A 21,988-nucleotide genomic window follows, 5' to 3' on the forward strand; every position below is an offset into this window, starting at 1 on the left:
CTCCTAGGTTCAAGCAATTCTTTTGCCTCAGCCTTTCAAGTAGCTAAGATTACAGGTGTGTGCTACCATGCCCAGCTAATTTTGTATTTTTAGTAGAGATGGGGTTTCTCCATCTTGGGTGGCTCATGTTGGTCAGGCTGGTCTTGAACTCTCGACCTCAGGTGATCCACCTGCCTTGGCCTCCCAAAGTGCTGGGATTACAGGCCTGAGCCACCACACCCAGGCTTTTTTTTTTTTTTTTAAAGAGATGGGATCTCGCTCTGTTGCCCAGGCTAAAGTACCAGTGGCATGATCTTGACTCACTGCAGTCTCAAATTCCCGGGCAGAAGCGACCCTCCCAAGTCAAGCTTCTGAGTAGCTTGGACCACAGGCATGGGCCACCATGCCTAGCTAATTAAAAAAAAAATTTTTTTTTTTTGTAGAGATGAGGTCTTGCTGTATTGTCCAGGCTGGTTGCAAACTCCTGGGCTCATAAATTCCTCCTGCTTTGGCCTCTTAAAATTCTGGGATTACAGGCATGAGCCTTTGTGCCTGCCCTTGGCTTCTTGAAGTGACCAGCAGTGAGAGGTCCTCATCTGAAGGACCCTGACATTGCATAATGGGGGGACAGATACTGCCCAAGTGAAAGAAAGAGGAGTCAAGAAAGAAGCCAAGGAGTGAGCATTTAGAGACAAGGACGCTACTGTCAGCGTGCGGAGGGGAGGCGGAGCTCGAGGGGAGGCGGAGCTCGAGGGGAGGCAGAGCTCAGAGGGAGGGGAGGCGAAGCATGATGAGGAGGGCTGCAACTTGAAACAAGACCCTTCTCAAAGCCTGGGCTTTGCCACTGTGAAGGAATTGCAGCCAGGTGCGGTGGCTCATGCCTGTAGTCCTTACCACTCAGATGGCTGAGGCAGGAGGATCACTTGAGCCCAGGAGTGCCAGGCTGCAGTGAGCTAATATGGTACCATTGCACTCCAGCCTGGGTGACAGACAAGACCCTGTCAAAAAAAGAAAAAAGAGAAGAAGGCTGTGAGCAGTGGCTCACGTCTTATTCCCAGCACTCTGGGAGTCTGAGGTGGGCGGATCACAAGATCAGGAGTTCAAGACCAGCCTGACCAACATGGTGAAACCCCATCTCTACTAAAAATACAAAATTAGCCAGGCATGCACCTGTAATCCCAGCTACTCAGGAGGCTGAGGCAGAGAATCGCTTGAACTCGGGAGGCAGGGTTGCAGTGAGCCTAGATCACGCCATTGCACTCCAGTCTGGGTGACAGAGCAAGACTCCATCTCAGAAAAAAAAAAATCACTTAATTCTTCTAATCGAGAGTTTTCCTCATCAGCACAGTGGTGATGAGGAGGAGACCTCTTGGGATTGCTGGCAGATTAGCCAGAGTGGTTTCTGCAGATGCTAGGCCTGAGAAGAAGCCTGCTCACAGTCAGGCACGCACACATTCAGTCCACACAGAGCGAGGACAGTGACTACAGATGGAGTCGTGGAGGACTGGGAAGGGCCAAGAGACAGTCCCGGCTTGCCTGCAAGAAGTCACTGGCTTTCTGAGAAGGTCCCACTTTCTCCACGGTTCTGGTTCAAGGGAGATTCTCACAATGATTGTGGCTGACCACTGCTGTTCAGTTGGATGCCCTCAGCCATACCAAGTCACTCATATGTCATAGGGGCATGGGCATCTTTGCCTGTTGAACGTGATGTCAGCGCTCCAGCGGGCATTTGCTTTCCATTTTCTCGTGAACCCTGTGGGTGATGGGCAGATCTAGATGCCGTATGTCAATTAAAACCGCTTTTCCAACATCTTTGTGAAGAAAAAGAAAACCCGACTGGGCACAGTGGCTCACGCCTGCTGTCCCAGCACTTTGGGAGACTGGGGTGGGTGGATCATCTGAGATAGGGAGTTCGAGATCAGCCTGACCAACATTGAGAAACCCCATCTCTAGTAAAAATACAAAAAAATTAGCCAGGTGTGGTGGCAGGCACCTGTAATCCCAGCTACCTGGGAGGCTGAGGCAGGAGAATCACTTGAACCCAGGAGGCGGAGGTTGCGGTGAGCCGAGATCGCACCACTGCACTCCAGCCTGGGCAACAAGAACAAAACTCTGTCTCAAAAAAAAAAAAAATTTTAGCCAGGTGTGGTGGCATATGCCTGTAGTCCTAGCTACTCAGGAGGCTGAGGCAGGAGGATCCCTTGAATCGACGAGGCGGAGATTGCAGTGAGCCGGGATCGTGCCACTGCACTTCAACCTGGGGAATAGAGTGAGGGTCCATCTCAAAAAAAAAAAGGAAAGAAAAGAAAACCCAAAATGGAATGACTTTCATCACATTAGTTCTGATCCGTGAACCATTCAAGCTGTGAAAGCATCTTAGTTGATCTCTGGAAGGCCTTCCTGGGCACACACCTGCTTGGCTGGTCTTCCTGAGTTTACCCTGGGCCGCACGGCCACTGGGCATTTACCCATGGACCAGTCAGTAAAGAAGCTAATAATATCGATTTACCCACATGGGGATGATTCAGAGAGGACCTGTCCTGCTTTCAGAAGGTTTCTCCTTCCCCTTTGAGGCCACTCACCTCAGGAACCATCCTTTTCTGACAGCGAATTTTGAAAATGACCCAGTAAATGATCACGTTTTTTATCTACTGGTTTTCTTTGTGGCAAGTCATTATGAATAGGCTCGGTCAGCCCAATTTGAGGAAGAGCATTTTTGTTCATTATAGAAATTGAGAAAATGATTTTATATTTTATAGATACATAAATAAACATAGACAGCTTAGAAATTAAATCGGTATTTATGATAAACAGTAGTCTGAATTGATAGTGGTGATGCTTACACAACGCTGTGAATATGCTGAAAACCCTAGAGTTCTATACTGTAAATGGGCACATTGTATGCTATGTGAATTACATCTTAATAAAGCTGTTATAAAACTAAAGGGTACCCTCAGCCTGGCTCACACTTATAATCCCAGCACTTTGGAAGGCCGAGGCAGGCAGATCACTTGAGGTCAGGGGTTTAAGACCAACCTTGCCAACATGGTGAAACTCTGGTTCTACTAAAAATACAAAAATTAGGCCAGGTACCATGGCTCACGCCTATAATCCCAGCAACATTGGAAGGCCTAAGTGGGCAGATCATTTGAGATCAGGGGTTCGAGACCAGCCTGGCAAACATGATGAAACTCCATCTCTACTAAAAATACATTTAGCCAGGTGTGGTGGTACATGCCTGTAGTACCAGCTACTTGGGAGGCTGAGGCAGAAGAATTGCTTTACTTGCAGGCAGAGGTTGCAGGGAGCCAAGATCACGTCACTGCACCCTAGCCTGAGCAGCAGAGTGAAGCTCCATCTCAAAAAAACAAAAACAATTTTTAAAAAATCTCTACAAAAACTATAAAAATTAGCCAGGCATATTGGTATGCGCCTGTAGTCCCAGCTACCTGGGAGGCTGCGGCAGGAGGATCGCTTGAACCTGGGAGGCAGAGGCTACAGTGAGCCAAGGTCGTACCATTGCACTCTAGCCTGGGCACTAGGATGAGATCCCATCTCAAAAAAGAAAGGTGGGGGACAGGTGGGTAAGGAACTTGACAGCAGGCAGACGCCCCCTTTACCGAATGATCCAGGTGAGCCTCACTGCTAGCAAGACACATGGCCGTCCTGTACCCCTGTGTGGTGTGCTGAGAAGGGCACATCACCTCTGCGGCGTTCTTCCCACAGACCCCAAACCTCAGTCTCCTCTGAGAAAGCCCCAGGCAGGTCCAGATCCAGACATTTAACTGAATGCCTGGCCAGGACTTCAGACACAGCAGACAGGAGAGACAGGAAAAGACAGAGGAACCCCCATAGGCTGGGGGCAAGCAGGAGGTGTGAGGGCTAAATGCAGTGTGGTACCTACGGGAGACCCCAAACAGCAAAGGGACACTGGGGAAACCAGGGACATCAGAATAAAGCCTGCAGCTTAGTTAACGGTGCTGTGCCAGTGTGAGTTGCTTTGGTTTTCGTGACTGTCCGATGGGTATGTATGGAGAAAGATACAGGCAGACTCCTTGAACTGTCTTTCCCACTCTCTGTAAGTCTAAAATTACTTCAAAGTAAGAAATTCTATGTATGTCTAGAGAGAGAGATGAAAATGCATGTGCAGAATCATTGAACTGGCATTGCCAGTGAGTGAAATATTGCACTTCGACGAAATTTCCCCAAATGCCAAATATTTTCTTATTTTGACTTCGTGATGGAATATTTCCACAGCCTGGTAAGTCTCTCTGCCTGAGAGTCTGCTGAGCATATTTTCACCTCTTCTTGACTCTGGTCGTCAGCAGCAGCCTGGTTATGGAGCCCAGTGGTCATTTAGGCCTGAGGGACTGAGCGAGAGGTCCCAGGGGTTGTTCGACTCGACCCCATGTGGCTCTGAGATTGTGTGTGTGCGTTTTACACGTGTGTGTTCGTGGGCTGCCTTGTCTCCAGCGTTCTCAGGCCATCTGCTGTCTGTTCTGTTCTCACTGCTTCAGGGATGCCTTTCTTTTTCTGTGATAATTGCTGCTTCTCTTTTCTTCTAATATTCTATTTTTCTGTAATGTTTCGTTAGCAAAAATACTTCATTTTGATGTACTTTAACCTCTACCTCATCCATCAGCTTAAACAGCAATGCCCAGGCCTGCCAGGAACGTTGAGTCAGGCCGGTGACCCTGCCGCACTGACGGGCTGTCCCCGTTCACCTGGAGATGGTAGGGGTCAGGAACTCTGTTGCCTGGACTCACCGCTCCTCTACTCAGATCCAACCATGTGGCTCTGGGCCAGTGCCTACTCTTTCTCAGCGTCCTCATCTGTAAAATGGATCTGATGATAGCACCCACATCGTGGGTACTTACAAGGGCTAAATAGATACAAAGTGTTTCAAAGAAAACCTCGGGAAATAGTATTTGTGGCTACTGGGGTTGCAATGTCATGAACCTGCCATTTGCCATGTTCAGCATCATTTTGAGTTTGGGAGCAAAGGATGCCTCTAATAACACGACATCTTGCAAAACAATCCTGTTGAGAAGACAAAGCAGGCAAAGCCGGGTTTCTCTGCTGGTGTTTCCTCATTTCTGAGAAAAGAGGTTTCCCCTCTCCCTCCCTTGACAGTTTTGAAAAGGGACAGCTGTTGGCTTAGAAATGATTTATCTTGTGATGAGAAATAACCTTGAAGAAAAAACGATTTTAGAGTTCTGCGCCACATATTTTGACCGGAATGTAGGGTGCGCGTCCTGAAACGTGTTAAAAACAAATGCAAATGTGCCCAAGTGTGTTAGAGGAATAGCTACACTCTTCCCTCCAAAGCCCACGTCCGCATGGGGGAAGGAGCAGCGATAATCCGGGAAAATGCAGAGTTTGCTCTTGGGCGTTCTCCAGGGAATCTCAGGTTACCCAGGCAACAGCCAGCAAACTCCTTGGCCCGCCACGCGTGCTGCTGGGAGGACCATGGAAGTCTTGAGACTTCCCTCATGCCCGAAGGCCCAGGGTGCTGCTTGGAAGAACCAGGCGGACAGCTGTAGCCTCTCAGGTCACTCTAGGGGAACGAGGCCCAGGAGAGCGAGGTGCCAGGATTATTCCTGGGTCCTCCCTGTGCCAGGAAAGGGGGCCAGAGCAACACAAGGGCGGTCAGGAGTGTTCAGGGCCCTGGAGTCCGCTGCCATCTGCACACGGATCACTGCTGCCGCGCAGTATGGCTGCAGAGGTCGAGATCGTAGAGTCGAGACTGCGACGTTGCATTCATGGGGGGGCCCGCCTGTCGTTCACGGGCAGAACCTTGGCACATAGACCTTCCTGAGTCACAGCATCTGCTGTCGTTACGGCTCTGCTTTTTCTCCAAAGTGCTTGCCTGTGTCGCTCCCTGTGAGCCAGCTGCTAGGGTTGTCTCCCAAGGCGGTGAGGTGCTTCCACGTCTGGAGCTTCCTGGAGTCTGAAATGCTCTTCCCAGGGAGGACTTCTCAGCAGGGATGGAGGTGCCTGCAGCTGTGCAGCGGGGATGATGTTTAGCCGGCTGGGAAACATTTCATGGAGGCATCCATGCTTGGCAAAAAGCAGTTTGTGAAATGTCTTAATCCAGATTAAAATTAAGCTGGCGAATCGCTCAAGGAAAACTGTCGTGGGGGGTTGAGGCGAGGGAAGCAAACCCACCCACCGTTGCAGGGTGGGACCCTTCTGGTACAGAAGGACCTTTAACTACAGCTCAAAAGGGGGTGTTGACATGTGAGGATCTCTCCACAGGGGAGATGGATTTCTGTCTCTCTGTTTTCTTTTTTAAAGAGACAGGGTCTTGCTCTCTGGTCCAGTCTGCAGTGCAGTGGCATGACCGTAGCTCACTGCAGCGTCTCCCTCCTGGGCTCAAGAAATCCTCCCACCTCAGCCTCCAGAGTAGATGGTACGACAGGCACACACCACTATGCCGAGCTCATTTTTAAAATTTAAAAAAGCATTTTTGTAGAGTTGGGATCTTGCTACATTGCCGAGCTTGGCCTCAAACTCCTGGGTTCAAGCGAGCCACCATGCCCAGCTCTAAGGTTTATTTTGTTTCCTTTGTTTTAAAGTTTTTATCCAGAAAATTTATCCCCCAAAAGGAAAGTAGCTGAGGAAGAAACAGAACAACAGAAATCCGCTTTTCTTTTTTTTTTTTTTTTTTGAAACAGAGTCTCACTCTGTCACCGAGGTTGGAGTACAGTGGCACGGTCTTGGCTCACTGCAACCTCTGCCTCCTGGATTCAAGCAATTCTCCTGCCTCAGCCTCCAGAGTAGCTGGGATTACAGGTCCATGCCATCACACCCTGGCTAATTTTTGTATTTTTAGTAGAGATGGGGTTTCGCTGTGTTGACCAAGCTGGTCTCGAACTCCTGACCTCATGATCTGCCCGCCTGGGTCTCGCAAAGTGCTGGGGTTACAAGCGTGAGCCACTATGCCCAGCTGAAGTCCACATGTTCAAAATGCAGTAAAATGGTGGCTGTTGGGTCCAGGTGACACAGGCCTGTGGGGCCACACTGCTCGGTGGGGCCTGGAGTTTGCAGCTGGCTCTCCTGCCTCCCATGCCCCCACTTCCTGGACAAACCTGCTTGGAATGGAATAGGGAGTGAGCACTGTCCCAGCCCTCAGGACCCCACCGTGGGTGTCTACAGCTGGCCGTGTGACCCAGACAGCCCCTAGCTTCCTCAAGCGCAGCCTCCTTTGTCATTTGTGGGCAGCTCTGCAAGACCTCTCTTCTGTATCAGAACTTCTTATCACCACAGGGTGCAGGCCTCAGCCTCTGTTCATGGGGATTGTAGCAAAGCACTGAGTCCCCCACCTGTGGAGACCACTGTCCCAGGCACCCCGAGATCAGCCTCATCCCAGTAGGTGCTCCCAGGCTCCACCAGCTTTCCAGCCCTCCTAGGGAAGCCCTTGCAGAGGGTATGAGTCTCCACTGTCCTCAGTGTACCTGCTGGTACAACTTGGTTGGCTCTAAATGCATAGAACATCTTATAAAGCCGAGAAAGCCTGTGTGTGTTGGGGGTCGCTGAAGAAGCAGGAGGCCTCATCTTAAAGCACAGCAGTGTTGGCAGGGCCTGGTGGCTCGCACCTGTAATCCTAGCACTTTGGGAGGTCAAGGCAGGCAGGCCACTTGAGGCCAGGAGTTCGAGACCAGCCTGGCCAACATGATGAAACCCTGTCTCTACTGAAAATACAAAAATTAGTTGATATGGTGGTAGGCACCTGTAATCCTAGCTACTCAAGAGGATGAGGCAGCAGAATCGCTTGAACCCCGGAGGTAAAGGTTGCAGTGACCTGAGATCACACCACTCGCTGCACTCCAGCCTGGGCGATAGAGTGACACTCCATCTTAAAAAAAAAGAGAGAAAGAAAAGCACAGCAGATGAACTTGAGGCAAGAAAAATACCTGAAACAGACTGATGCCAGGAGATTCCTGTGATGAAATGGCTGCAGAATAGACACCAAGGGCTGTTCTGTCTGTAATCAAGGCCATTAAATTATCAGATGAACTATTTAGTGACCAGACAGAATAGTGAACAAAATTTTCATATTCAGTACCAGCATTGACTGAGCACTCCCTGGCACTGTGTTCAGGCTTCGTGCTGAGCCAAGTGCGGGAGACACTTCCACACCTCCAGCTCCCGTTCGTGATCTACCAGTTGGTCCCTGAAATGGCCGGTGTGCCCCGCCAAGCACCAAGCCCACCTTAGCCACACCAGAGAGTTCCCTCAGAGATCTTTTTTTTTTTTTTTTTTTTTTTTTTTCCTTTGTGAGGAAGTCTTGTTCTGTCACCCAGGCTGGAGTGCAGTAGCTCTAGGCTCACTGCAAACTCTGCCTCCTGGGTTCAAGCGATTCTCCTGCCTGAGCCTCCCGAGTAGCTGGGATTACAGGTGCCTGCCACCAAGTCTGGCTAATTGTATTTTAGGAGAGATGGGGTTTCACTATGTAGGCCAAGCTGGTCTCAAACTCCTGACCTCAAATTATCCGCCCACCTCAGCCTCTCAAGGTGCTGGGATTACAGTCACCACTGCGCCTGGCCCCCTCAGGGATCTCGTAGGCCTGGGTATCAGGCACGTCTGCTTTATTCTTCTCTTGGTATTAGATTTTTTTTCATTCAATAAGATCAGTGGGGGGGGGGCCGGGCGCAGTAGCTCACGCCTGTAATCCCAGCACTTTGGGAGGCCGAGGCGGGTGGATCACGAGGTTAAGAGATCGAGACCATCCTGGTCAACATGGTGAAACCCCGTCTTTACTAAAAATAGAAAAAAAATTAGCTGGGCATGGTGGCACGCGCTGTAGTCCCAGCTACTCAGGAGGCTGAGGCAGGAGAATTGCCTGAACCCAGGAGGCGGAGGTTGCGGTGAGCCAAGATCGTGCCATTGCACTCCAGCCTGGGTAACAAGAGCAGAACTCCGACTCAAAAAAAAAATAAGATCAGTGGTCGCATTGGCTCTGTGTGTGTGTGTGTGTGTGTGTGTGTGTGTGTGTGTGTGTACCATGCTGGAGCGCAGTGCTGCAATCACAGCTCACTGCAGCCTTGACCTCCTGGGCTCAAGCAATCCTCCTGCCTCAGCCTCTCGAGTGGCTAGGACCACAGGCACATACCACCACGCTCAGCTAATTTGTTCTATTTTTGGTAGAGACAGGATCTCCCTGCGTTGTCCAGGCTGGTCTTGATCTCCTGGCCTCAAGCCATCCTTCCGCCTCAGCCTCCAAAAATGCTGGGATTACAGGTGTGACCCACTGCGCCTGACGAGCAAAATGTTTTGAAGTTTAACTCTGTCAGTCAATAACCAAGAGATGCTTTCAAATAATCTCATTGTATGTTATTGACAACTAGAACATTTTACCTCTGTTGATAATGTCAGTTTTTAAAGGGCTGTAAGCAAATGTTATCTGGGTGCCATTATTTGCTCAGATATGCTAGTTCATGATTTCACTAGCTATTGTGGCATGTATATTTCATTTTTTGAATGCATACAAGTGTTCAAATTTAGCTTGTGTGTTACATTAGTTCTCAAACTGTACAACCCTGTAGAATCCTTACCTATTTTATTCAATACAGTATAGGCCTGCAGTTTAACTTAAAAGATAACTTGGGCCATGTCTTTGCCCTTAGGTAATGACACTGCTTTTAAATTTCCAAAATAATATCTGGCCTCCCATAATTCATTTCATAACTGTTTTACAGTTCTTACTGTAAGAAAATTGCTTTTGAGTCATATATATATATATATATATATATATATATATATATATATATATTTCCTTCTGCATTGCTAAATGAAGCACTCCACAAAAAATAAAAAGAAAAAATTGTAAAAATCCTTCTTGCCATGGTTTGTCTTCACTGGAAGCTGTTAGTTGCTTTCTTAGACAGTTCCTAGGTTACTGGGTCACATTAATAATAATGATAACTTTATTAAGGGTGCACTGTATGCCAGGAACTGTGCTAGGTTATATGTATATATATTTATTTCATTTAATTAATTATTTTTTTAAGACAGGGTCTTTCTCTGTTGCCCCAGGCTGAAGTGCAGTGGCGCCTTCAAAGCTCACTACAGCCTTGACCTCCCAGCCTCAAGCAATCCTCCCACGTCAGCCCTGAAAGTAGCTGGGACTACAGGCACACACCACCATGCCAGGCTAATTTTTCTGCTTTTCTTCTGGTTTTGCCATGGTGCCCAGGCTGGTCTCAAATTCCTGGACTCAAGTCATCCTCCCACCCCAGCCTCCCAAAGTGCTGGAATTACAGGTGTGAGCTGCCACACCCAGCCCATTTCATTTAATTCTTAACAACATGTCTTCACTCTTTTTTATAGATGAGGGAACTGGGGTAAAGTGATTTGAACAGTCTCCAAGCTAGTAAGTAATTGACTAGCGTTTGAATCCTAATATGTGAAAAATAAAGGCTTTGCTCTTTCTAGTATACCTGTATTAAATCTTGCCTTCTCTGTCCTATGTCAGTTAATTCCCATAACTTTGAAGTACTCCTAGATCTGGAAATCATGTACCTCTGATTATTGAGCCCATCTTATGAGACTAGCTCACCACCATGCAGAGCTTAAGAACCTTGGATTTGTGTGCTGGCATAGTTGGTGGCCAATTTATTTACTTAATAACAGCTCTGTTGAGACATAATTCACAGACTATAAAGTTTATCTTTTTCACCAGGTGTCCCGGCTCATCCCTGTAATCCCAGCACTTTGGGAGGCCAAAACGGGTAGATCACCTGAGGTTAGGAGTTTAAGACCAGCCTGCCCAGCATGGTGGAACCCTGCCTCTACTAAAAATACAAAAAAATTAGCCGGGTGTGGTGGTGGGTGCCTGTAGTCCCAGCTACTCAGGAGGTTGAAACAGGAGAATGGCTTGAACCCGGGAGGTGGAGGTTGCAGTGAACCAAGATCGTGCCACTGCACTCCAACCTGGGCGACAAGAGTGAAACTCTGTCTCAAAAAATTTTTTGAAATCAATCTTTTGAAAGTGTACCTTTCAGTAGTTTTTAGCATTTTTAGCAAGGTTGTACAACCATCACTGTGATCAATTTTAGAACATTTTTATCATCCCAAAGCGAAACCCCATCTTAGTTCATTCCAGCTGCTATAATGAAATACCACAAACTAGCCGGGCGCGGTGGCTCACGCCTGTAATCCCAGCACTTTGGGAGGCCAAAGTGGGCGGATCACGAGGTCAAGAGATCGAGACCATCCTGGTCAACATGGTGAAACCCCGTCTCTACTAAAAATACAAAACAGTAGCTGGGCGTGGTGGCGCGTGCCTGTAATCCCAGCTACTCAGGAGGCTGAGGCAGGAGAATTGCCTGAACCCAGGAGGCGGAGGTTGCGGTGAGCCGAGATCGCGCCATTGCACTCCAGCCTGGGTAACAAGAGCGAAATTCTGTCTGAAAAAAAAAAAAAAAAAGAAATACCACAAACCAGGTGGCTTTTAAACGACAGAAATGTATTTCTCACAGTTCTGGAGGCTGGGAAGTCCAAGATCAAGGTCCCAGAAGTTTCAGTGTCTGGCAAGGACCCTCTCCTGTCTCACAAATGGTGCCCCCCCAGGGTGGAAAAGATGAGGGATTCCTCTGGGGCCTCTTGTATGAAGGTGCTAATCCCATTTTGAAGGCTTGTCCCCCATGACCTAATTACCTCCCAAGGTTTTGCCCCCCCAATGCCATCACCTTGGGAGTTAGGATTTCAGCACCTGACTTTTGGGGGAACACACACATTAGGACCGTAGCAAACCCTGCATCCCTTAGCAGTCACTCCCCATTCCTCCTCACTGTCCCTGCTGGCAGCCACGAATCTGCCTTCCCCGCTAAGGATTCACCTTTTCGGAATATTTCATGTGGACGGGATCACGTCATATCTGTGCCGTGTCTGGCTTCCCTCCCTGAGCATAACATTTTTGAGGTTCCCCTGTGCTGTGATGGGTGTCAGTGCTTCAATCTTTTTCACGGCTGAGTAATATTCCATTGTTCGAATAGACCACAGTTTGTCGATACATTGTTTAGTCAGTGAACATTCACAGTTCCATTTTTGGGTCATGCTGCCACGTGCGTTCATGCACGGGTTTTTGTGCGTTTCCATGATCACTTTCAGCTCATCCCGAGTGGCTCCGTACGCCTTCTCCTTGCTCACCACCATGCCACATGACTGCAGACTACAACAGCAACAGTGGACCAGCCTGAATGGAGGGTGGCAGTCTCGGTTTCTGGGTGTGTTCCCATGATCTGTGTTTTTCTTCTAGACCTGCTCTTCATGCGGAATCACATTTGCTCCCAAATCCGAAGCCGGCGCCGAGGGAGGGGCACCTCAAAATGGCTGCCAAGACGAGCATAAAAACAGCACCAAGGTAACAAGCTCATGGCTGTTGTTCCTGTCAGTTCCTCTCCTGGCGCATCCACCCAAGGTGACATTCCTGTCTTGTCAACTTCTTAGTTCTGAGAGTAACTCCTCCTGGGTAACACCATTCCCCACCCATGGGTCCTCAGGGAGCATGGGGGAGGGTCAGCAGGAACCCACGTGGAGTGCCGCGCTCATCGGCTGAGCTGGGCAGGTCTCCTTTAAAGGCCAATAAGAGTTTAAAATGCGGGGATTCGAGTGTTTGCAGGCATTTGTGGTGCTGGAAGCTAGACTCAATTTATGGTAGAATATAGGCAGAGACAAGAAGTGGTCTTCACTGCGAGAAAGGCTCAGTGAAGAGAGGGTGGGAGTCAGGGCAGGTGGCACAAAGGCTGCCAGGAAAACCAGACTCGGATACCAGGGCCAGGGCTGAGCCCACCCGTGAGACCCTGCCAGGAGGGCTCATGCCGGTGATGTCCCTGGGGCGCAGGCTCTGTCATCCTCTGTCCCCTCTCCATCTGCCAAAGGACTGCGGATACAGGTCAACCCGTGTCTTCCCACAGCTGTGGTGGACACCCATGACACACACCCATTTCCAACCACCTTCCCTGGGCCATGCCCCGACAGCCCTGGGTCCTCCCCCAGCCCCCCGACCCGTGTGCACTGCCCCTGGAGTCCTGGTTCTGGGTCCTCACTTTCCTCCCTTGCCCTCCACCTCCTCACTTACTCTTCCTGCATCTCACTTTCCTGGTGGCCTAAACAGTCAGCATTGCCACTGGGCACTATTGGGTGACAGGGAGGAGCAGATAGGCCAGCAGGGCTGGGATTAGAGCAGGGCTGCAGATGCAGGGGGCTGGGGAGCCCCTCACCGGTCAGAAGGTCCCGCTAACAGTAGAGCAGGGCCCCAAATGGCAGAGGGCGGGGCAGGCTAGGCACGCGTGCCCGGTGCCACTTCACTTCCCGTGTTTGCGCCCTCTTTGTCTTGAGGCAGGCTTCTGGAGGATCTAATCCCAAAACTCAGAATGGGCTCCTGAGCCCTCCCCAGGAGGAGAAGCTCACCAACAGTCAGACCTCTCTGTGTGAGATCTTGCAGGAGAAGGGAAGGTGGGCAGGGGTGAGCCTGGACCAGTCAGCTCTCCTTCCACTGAGGTTCAAGAACATCCGGGAGAAAACAGACGCCCACTTTGTGGACGTCATCAAGGAAGACAGGTAAGACTGGGGCCGTCTGGGAAGAAGCAGCGGTTACAGACAGTAGCCTCTCTGCCTTTTTCTCTTTTTCTTTTCTTTTTCTTTTTCTTTTTTTTTTTTTTTTTTTTTTTTTTGAGGCAGTCTGACTCTGTCACCCAGGCTGAACTGCAGTGGTGTGATGTCGGCTCACTGCAGCCTCCACCTCCCAGGATCAAGTGATTTTCTTGCCTCAGCTTCCCTAGTAGCTGGGATTACAGGCGCACACCACCATGCCCATCTAATTTTTGTATTTTTAGTAGAGATGGGGTTTCACCCTTTTGGCTAGGCTGGTCTCCAACTCCTGACCTCAGGTGATCCACCTGCCTCAGCCTCCCAGAGTGCTGGGATTACAGGTGTGAGCCACCGCGCTTAGAAAAAAAAATGAGCCTTGCGGTGTTGCTCAGGATGGAGTGCTGTGGTTCGATCTTGGCTTACTGCAACCTCCGCCTCCTGGGTTCAAGTGATTCTCCTGCCTGAGCCTTCCAAGTAGCGCGGACTACAGGTGCACAGCACCATGCCCAGCTAGTTTTTATATTTTTAGTAGAGAAGAAGTTTCACCATGTTGGCCAGGCTGCTCTCGAACTCCTAGCCTCAGGTGATGTGCCCACTTCGGCTCCCAAAGTGCTAGGATTACAGGTGTGAGCACTGTGCCCGGCCTAATGTTAACATTTATGAACAGTACAGACACCATCCTTCTATCAGATATTCCTGAAGTTGGATTGGTTAGATTCAGGCTCTCCCTCTGGCCAGGCAGAGACTGCCGAATGGATGCCATGTCCTTCTCAGGGTGCCCCTTCAGGGACAGGCCATGTCTACCTGTTCCTCATTAGTGATACTAATTTTGACTAATTCGGCAAGGTGGTGCCAGGTTCTCTCATCTAGGGTTATTTTCTTCCCCTTATGACTAATAAGTAATCTGTGGGAAGATACTTTAAGATCTTGTAAATATTTCATTCCCCATCAGAAATCCCTAGATGTAACATTTATTGATGATTCTTGCCTCAAACGGTCTTCACTATGATGCTTCAAAGGGTTGTTTTCAGCCGGGCACAGTGGCTCATGCCTGTAATCCCAGCACTTTGGGAGGCCAAGGCAGGTAGATCACCTGAGGTCAGGAGTTCAAGACCAGCCTGGCCAACATAATGAAACCCCATCTCTACTAAAAATACAAAAATGCTGGGTGTGGTGGCTCACGCCTGTAATCCCAGCACTTTGGGAGACCAAGGCGGGCAGATCATGAGTTCCGGAGATCTAGACCATCCTGGCTAACACGGTGAAACCCCGTCTCTACTAAAAATACAAAAACTTAGCCAGTCATGGTGACATGTGCCTGTAGTCACAGCTGCTTGGGAGGCTGAGGCAGAATTGATTTGATTGAATTGATTGAACCCAGGAGGCAGAGGTTGCAGTGAGCTGAGATCGTGCCATTGCACTCCAGCCTGGGTGACAGAGTGAGACTCCCTCTCAAAAAATAAATAAAGAAAAGGAGCAGCACAGCTTATAGCAGTGCCACTTCTGCCATTTGGCCGCTAAAATGTGGCCCTGTGTACATCCTCCCTGCAGCTGCTTGGTTGCTCTTCCCTCTGTCCTTACCCCTTGAGTCAGGGGAGGAGCGAGGGTCAGTGTCCTGGGACGGAATTGTTTCTCGTCTGAGTCTGAGAATGTAGGAAGTTATTGCATACATTCACAGAACAGAGCATCTGCTAGGCTGCAGGGAGAGGAAAGAGCACATATGTGGTGAGCTCTGCTTTATGTCAGGTGCACACGAGGCACTTTACATATTTCATCTGATTTACGTCTTTTTTTTTTTTTTTGAGACAAGGTCTCACTCTGTCACCACAGCTGGAGAGCAGTGGCACGATCTCAGGTCACTGCAACCACCATCTTCCAGGTTCAAGCAATTCTCCTGCCTCAGCCTCCTGAGTAGCTGGGACTACACGCACCCTCCACCATGCCTGGCTAATTTTTGCATTTTTAGTAGAGACAGGGTTTCACCATCTTGGCCAGGCTGGTCTCGAGCTCCTGACCTCAAGTGAGCCACCCGCCTCAGCCTCGCAAAGTGCTGTGATTACAGGGATAAACCACCACGCCTGGCCTCATCTGATTTGCTTATGATAGTCCCTGTATGAGGGAGAGAGATTAATGCAGCTCTGTTTGATTTCTGAAATCGTGTGATCATTCCCTTAAGTTTCTAGTAATTTTCTGCAGTATCAAAAGGATATTACTATTTGCTGGCACTTCATAAATGAACGAAAGAGTCATGGAAAGCGGGTTTGATTTCCCTGCTATTAAAATCACTGAGCTTTATCATTTTTCAGGTTTCACATGCAATCTGCATATGTGACAATAGCACCAAAATTACGCTAACTATAAACACAATTTTGTGATAACAACCTGTTAGCTTTTATGGTGGCAATTACTGTCAGTACTCTGAATGACAGGGCCGCCAGTTCTGAATTATGTTTTCATTTTGAAGCCTCCAAATCAGTGTAAGTACTCTCGGCACAGTGATCTGCGTGTTCTTCACAAAAGATTGTTTCACAAAACAGAAAAGCTCCCTTTATCTTGTCTTAGTCCTGGGCACTAGAAATGTGTTTTCGAAAACAAGGCTCAGTGGCTCACGCCTGTCATCCCAGTGCTTTAGGAGGCCGAAGTGGGCAGATCTCTTGAGCCCAGGAGTTCAAGACCAGCCTGACCAACATAGTGAAATCCCGTCTCTACTAAAAATACAAAAATTAGCTGGGCGTGGTGGTGTGCACCTGTGATCCCAGCTACTCGGGGGGCTGAGGCAGGAGAATCGCTTGAACCCAGGAGGCGGAGGGTGCAGTGAGCCGAGACGGCTGTACCATTGCATTCCAGCCTGGGCAACAGAGTGAGACCCTGCCTCAAAAAAAGAACAAACCACAAAACCAGTGCTCTGATGATGTCTGTCATCATGGTGGATGGTCATTCTTTAATGGAAGTGAAATACAAAATGTCATTAAGCTTAGAAGCACAAAGGACTTTCCAGAGATCTCTTTTTTTTGTTGATTTTTTTTTTTCTTTTTGAGACGGAGTTTTACTCTTGTTGCTCAGGCTGGAGTGCAATGGCGCAATCTCAGCTCGCTGCAGCCTCCACCTCCTGGGTTCTAGCGATTCTCCTGCCACCTGAATAGCTAAGATTACAGGCACCTGCCACTATGCCCAGCTAATTTTTTGTATTTTTAGTAGAGACAAGGTTTCACCATGTTGGCCAGGCTGGTCCCAAACTCCTGACCTCAGGTGATCCACCCGCCTCGGCCTCCCAAAGTGCTGGGGTTACAGGCATGAGCCAGTGTGCTCCACCCAGAGGTCTGTTTTAACAGGGGGCAGCTGAGCACTGTCTGTTACACAGGCACTTTGAGTCGCCGCCGTTGTAATATACCTAATGAGCAGCGTTTTGGTAGCTAATTGCGATCTTCTGAAAAGAATCAATCCGCTGATGGTGCTGGATGTTGATGGACTGCGTTTATTGTGTCTTCTAGCCTGATGAAAGATTATTTTTTTAAGCCGCCCATTAATCAGTTCAGCCTGAACTTCCTGGATCAGGAGCTGGAGCGATCCTACAGGACCAGCTATCAAGAAGAGGTGCGTTTGTTTTTCCTGTGCTTTCACTGAAGAACGTGTCCATTGTTCTCACTGGGTCATTCACTGTTAGTTTTGTGCTTTAGCAGGGGATAGGAACATGAAGGCTGACATTGATTTCCCACACTCTGTAAACCGTACGTGGCAACTGTACATGGATTTCTCTTTGTAAAGTAGGAAAAAAAAACACCTTTCTTTGGTCTTTTGTCTTAAAGTGCATCCTTGCCATTACCAGACCCTTTCCTCTGCAATAGTGTTTCCAGGACCCTGTGGCTATCCCAGTTTTGGAAGGGATGCCCCCACAACCTGCCCTGGAAGGAGCCCACCCCAACCTGTCCTGCAAGGGAGCCCCCTCATCTGCCCTAGAAGGGAACCCCCACCACACCTGTCCTGGAAGAGCCCCCCATACACACACACACACATGCCTTGGAAGGAACCCCCCACACCTGCCCTGGAAAGGGGGTCCCCCACCTGTCCTGGAAGGGACCCCCACACATACATACTTACCCTGGAGGAGAGCTCCCCACCAACCTACCCTGGCACGGCCCCCACCCCACCTGTCACGGATTCTTGGGCGAAACTTCTCTACCTGTTGCCCTCCCTGCTTCCCCTGGGAAGGGCCCAGAAGGCCTTTACCTCTCTCTCTAACTCCGGCTGCACATTCCCTCTCCCACCCCTACCTCCTTAGCCCCGTGTCCTTGACCTCTCAGCTCAATCACCCAATCCCACTTCCTCCAAGGAGCTCTCCCCGACCGCAGACTGGACTGTGCTTCCCTTCGTACATTTCCTTCTCTGTGCGTGTGCCGTTTTGGAATCTTTCCTATGTGTTTCTGAAATCGTATTCCTCCCTCCCTAGATGCTCAGCCTTGTGAGGTAGGACCCCCTCTGTCTTCTCCTAGCGCCCCCTCACAGCCTCCAGCACAGTCCCAGCACCCACAAGTGCTCATAGGGAGTATAATACAAGAACCTAGAGGCTGCTTTGAATTCTGGTGGCTCTCTGGCTGTCTGACTGCATTCTTTCTTCTGGCCCCATACCTAACCTCTGAGTGTTCTCAAGTCCAGAGTGTGCGCCCTCCCCACTCAGAACAAAAGAGGTTTCTCAGTCTGATTCCCTTGGTGCTTCCAGCAGGTCCTCATCAAGCTGGGATGTCCTGGCCTGGGCTCTAGAGAGACCCTGCTGAGCCTCGTAGAGGCAGCTCATGCCTCCTGCGGTGGGAAGTGCCCCCTTCCATCTGCCTCCAAGGGACAGGGAATATTTGTTAATGTCCCAGGCATGGCTCTGGGAGTAGACTTGCAAGTTGGCTAGTTGGTAGCTTGTAAGGCAGAATATTGTTTCATTTAATCCTCACAGCAATGCTTTGGGGAAGCTGATGATTATCTTCATTTTACCAAAGAGAAAGCCAAGGCTGAGAAAGGCTGAGCGGGTGGCCACCGTCCCATAGCCGGGGTCGCACACCAGCAGTCTGGCTGAAGCCAGGTGTCCGGGCCACTCCTCATGCTGCACCACTGAGGCTCCCGAATAGCAGGCACCTTTGCCATCCTTTCCTCCTGGCACCAAATATGTGCTCAGCCTCTGCTCTGCCCAGGACTGTTCTTGGTGCTGGGGAAGGGGGAAAGACGTGCCACGCTAGGGAGCCAGAAATAGAAACAAGGTCTGGAGCTGGAGGTCTGCGAATGTCCTCCGAGCACACAGCAAGGCACCAGCCCCAGGCTGGGGGCTCTGAGAGGGGAGCTCCTGAGCCTACCTCAGTGTGGGGACTAGGAATTAATGGAATGCAGGAGGAGGGAACATTCTGGAGAGTGGGGCCAGCACCCACAAACATTAGTGATACCAGTGCGTCCAGGGAGCTGCAGGTGCATCCAGGGCAGGGCAGGACGGGAGCAGCAGGAGGTGGCAGGGGCCAGGTCACGGCTCGCACACCATGGACTTTATGCCAAAGGCCACAGGAGCTGTTGAAGGGTCTGGAACAGACTGCGTGTTACAAAGATCACCCGGCTCATGCCTGTAATCCCAGCTACTCAGGAGACTGAGGCAGGAGGATTACTTGAGGCCAGCAGATAGACTAGCCTGAGCAACATAGTGAGACCCTGTCTCTTCCAACAAAAAGAAGAAAAACACAGCCAGGCACGGTGGCTCACACTTGTAATCCCAAGTACTTTGGCAGGCCAAGGAGGGTGGATTGCCTGAGGTCAGGAGTTCAAGACCAGCCTGGCCAACATGGTGAAACCCTGTCTCTAGTAAAAATATAAAAATTAGCCTGGTGTGGCGGCAGGCACCTGGAAGCCCAGCTACTTGGGAAGCTGAGGCAGGAGAACCCAGGAGGCAGAGGTTGCAATGAGCCAAGACCATGCCACTGCACTCCAGCCTGGGCAAGAAGAGTGCAACTGTGTCAAAAAAGGAAGAAAGATAAAAAGGAAGGAAGGAAGGGAGAGAGGGAGGGAGGGAAGGAAAGAAGAGAAGGAAGGATACGTATCAGCTGAGTTTTGGAGGGTGATAGAGTGTGGACAAGACAGGAGGCCACATGACATGACAGGTGGGAGGCTGTTACCGAAACTCGGGGCAGGCAGCCACAGGGTCCCAGTGCGGAGGAAAGGAGAGATGCGGGGACGAGGGCCTCCTAGCTGTCCCTCACGTGGGGACTTGCCGTGCTGGGGGCTCCACATGGGTAGGTTCTTGGCTGAGCATCCCACTGCCCCCAAGGTGCAGGTACTGGTTTATCCTGGGTTTTGGGTAAAGAGACAGAGGCACGAGTGGGTAGGATTGTCTCTAGTCATGGTGGAGTGGTCTTCAGCCCAGGCAGCCCAGCTGCAGAGCCTGTGCTCTGATAATGGTGGGATGGCCGCACCCGGAGCCCGTGGGATCTGGGCAGTAAGCAAGGCGGAGCCTAGCCCACGGCACTGTCCCGGGTCTGGAGCCCATGGGAAGAGAGGGCGAAAGAGCATCATGACATGGGCTGCTGGGGGACCATCGTTCTCTGTGGGACTGGGACAGGCGGCGCTGCCGCTGCCGGGATGCATAGGGGCAGGGCAGGTGGGCCTGGGGAGCCTCTGGCATCAGGGCCGGGGGTGGCCCAGAGGGAGAGGCTGGGGCCGGGCGGGTGTCTCTGAGAAGCGGTAGGGCAGGCAGGAGAGACCTCAAGAGAGGTGGAGGGAGGAGCAGGCCCCTGCCAGCATCCACGGATGGGGCTTTCTACAGACAGCAGCCCCAATCGGGAAAGACCTTGCACCTGAGCCTTGCCTGGGAAGGTGGGCGGTGTGGGCTGTCAGAAGGAGAGCAGCCCACGTGGAAACCTTCTGACCTCACGTGTGGGTGAGGCAGTGAGGTCTCAGGAGCCATGCGTGCACCCAGCCCTGACTCAGTCCCCTGATGGGCACTAGATGGAGCCCCTGGAAGAGGGGATGTGCTTCTGCCAAGTTGGGTGGGCACGGGCAGTGTCACCCCTGAAATTCCCACACCTTCTGAGGGGATTCCAGGGCTGGAACCAGACCCGCCCTTCTGGGGCACATGGACACCTACAGAGACTCCAGGTTCCTTGGAGGGAATTTGGAACCAAACCCTGCTCTCAGGTTGCTCTGGCGGGGTGCAACCTGGCATCAGGTCTGACTGGCAGCTTTGCCCCCACCATCCAAGCTCTGCCTCCTCCCCTCCCACCCAGCTCCCAGTGGTGGCTGTGGCACCCGGAGCAGATTTGTCCCGAGGAACACTTACCAGACCGGGGACTGTTGTGGGACCTTTCCACTCCCTGCGCCTCCAGCCCCTGCCCCAGCCCTGAGCCCAGCTGGGATGCCGAGTGGACACCCACGGCCTCTCCGAGGTTGCCAGAAGGTTGCAAGGCCAAGTGGAAAGCAGCTGAACCGGCTGCGTCCCTCTCTCCCAGCCACAGCCCCTACCTTTGGGCCTTGCGCCTTCCTCTAGGTTAGGGGTGTGCTCAGGAGTCAACCAGTCCATGCTGAGTCTTGGGCCTGGTTCCTCCTTCACTGTGTGCCCTCAGGGCAGCCTCTGGCCTTGGGCTCCCAATCTGTGCACCGAGATGGGTGGTGTTTCCTGCCTTTGAGGTGTCCAGAGCATTGTTGGAGGTCTCGCCTCTCCAGGGCCCCATGGGGGCTGGGCCTGGTCGGCTCTTGGACACGTCAGCATCGTGACTTCTCCCCTGTCCCTCCCGCCTTCAGGTGTGAGTTGCCCAGGGGCATCATTCTACGTGGGCCCCGGCCCCCGGCACAGAGCCAGGCCCCACAGGCTCCCAGGTGACAATGTGCACCGCTGAAATAAATCCCCGCCAGCTGCTTCCGCCATGAAGCCCCCCTTTTGCCTGCCATGTGGCGAGGCCTTGCTGCCCATTGCTCTCATGCGACTGCATTACAGATGCAGAGACCTCACCTGGGCAGTCAGGAACTCATCTTTCAGCTAAATATATAATGTGTTGGCCGGGCGCGGTGGCTCACGCCTGTAATCCTAGCACTTTGGGAGGCTGAGGTGGGTGGATCATCTCAGGTCAGGAGTTCAAGACCAGCCTGACCATCATGGTGAAACTCTATCTTTAATAAATATATAAATACATATATATATATATATATATATATATATATATATATATAGCGCCAGGTGTGGTGGCTCATGCCTGTAATCCAAGCACGCCTGTAATCCAAGCACTTTGGAGGCCAAGGCGGGCGGATCACCTGAGGTTGGGAGTTTAAGACCAGCCTGACCAACATAGTGAAATCTTGTCTTTATTTTAAATATATATATATATATATATATATATATATATATATATATATAATGTGTCTATGAGAATGTGCTGGGCCGCAATCAGTTGCTCTG

At 50.7% G+C, this 21,988-nt stretch overlaps 1 protein-coding gene across 2 annotated transcripts in view; it reads left to right on the forward strand.

Moving 5' to 3' along the window:
- ADCY9 (adenylate cyclase 9) overlaps positions 1-21,988 on the forward strand; it is a 146,099-nt gene that overhangs the window by 104,649 nt on the left and 19,462 nt on the right. The window contains exons 4-6 of one of the 2 annotated variants that reach the window (XM_010339128.3): positions 12,242-12,403; positions 13,328-13,545; positions 17,067-17,169. In XM_010339128.3, the coding sequence (XP_010337430.1) occupies positions 12,242-12,403; positions 13,328-13,545; positions 17,067-17,169 (483 nt within the window). The remainder of the gene's footprint in view (positions 1-12,241; positions 12,404-13,327; positions 13,546-17,066; positions 17,170-21,988) is intronic. The other variant, XM_003928473.4, reaches the window with a different exon arrangement.

The sequence above is a fragment of the Saimiri boliviensis genome, chromosome 12 (genome assembly GCF_048565385.1).
Source record: "Saimiri boliviensis isolate mSaiBol1 chromosome 12, mSaiBol1.pri, whole genome shotgun sequence".
Taxonomy (NCBI): domain Eukaryota; kingdom Metazoa; phylum Chordata; class Mammalia; order Primates; family Cebidae; genus Saimiri; species Saimiri boliviensis.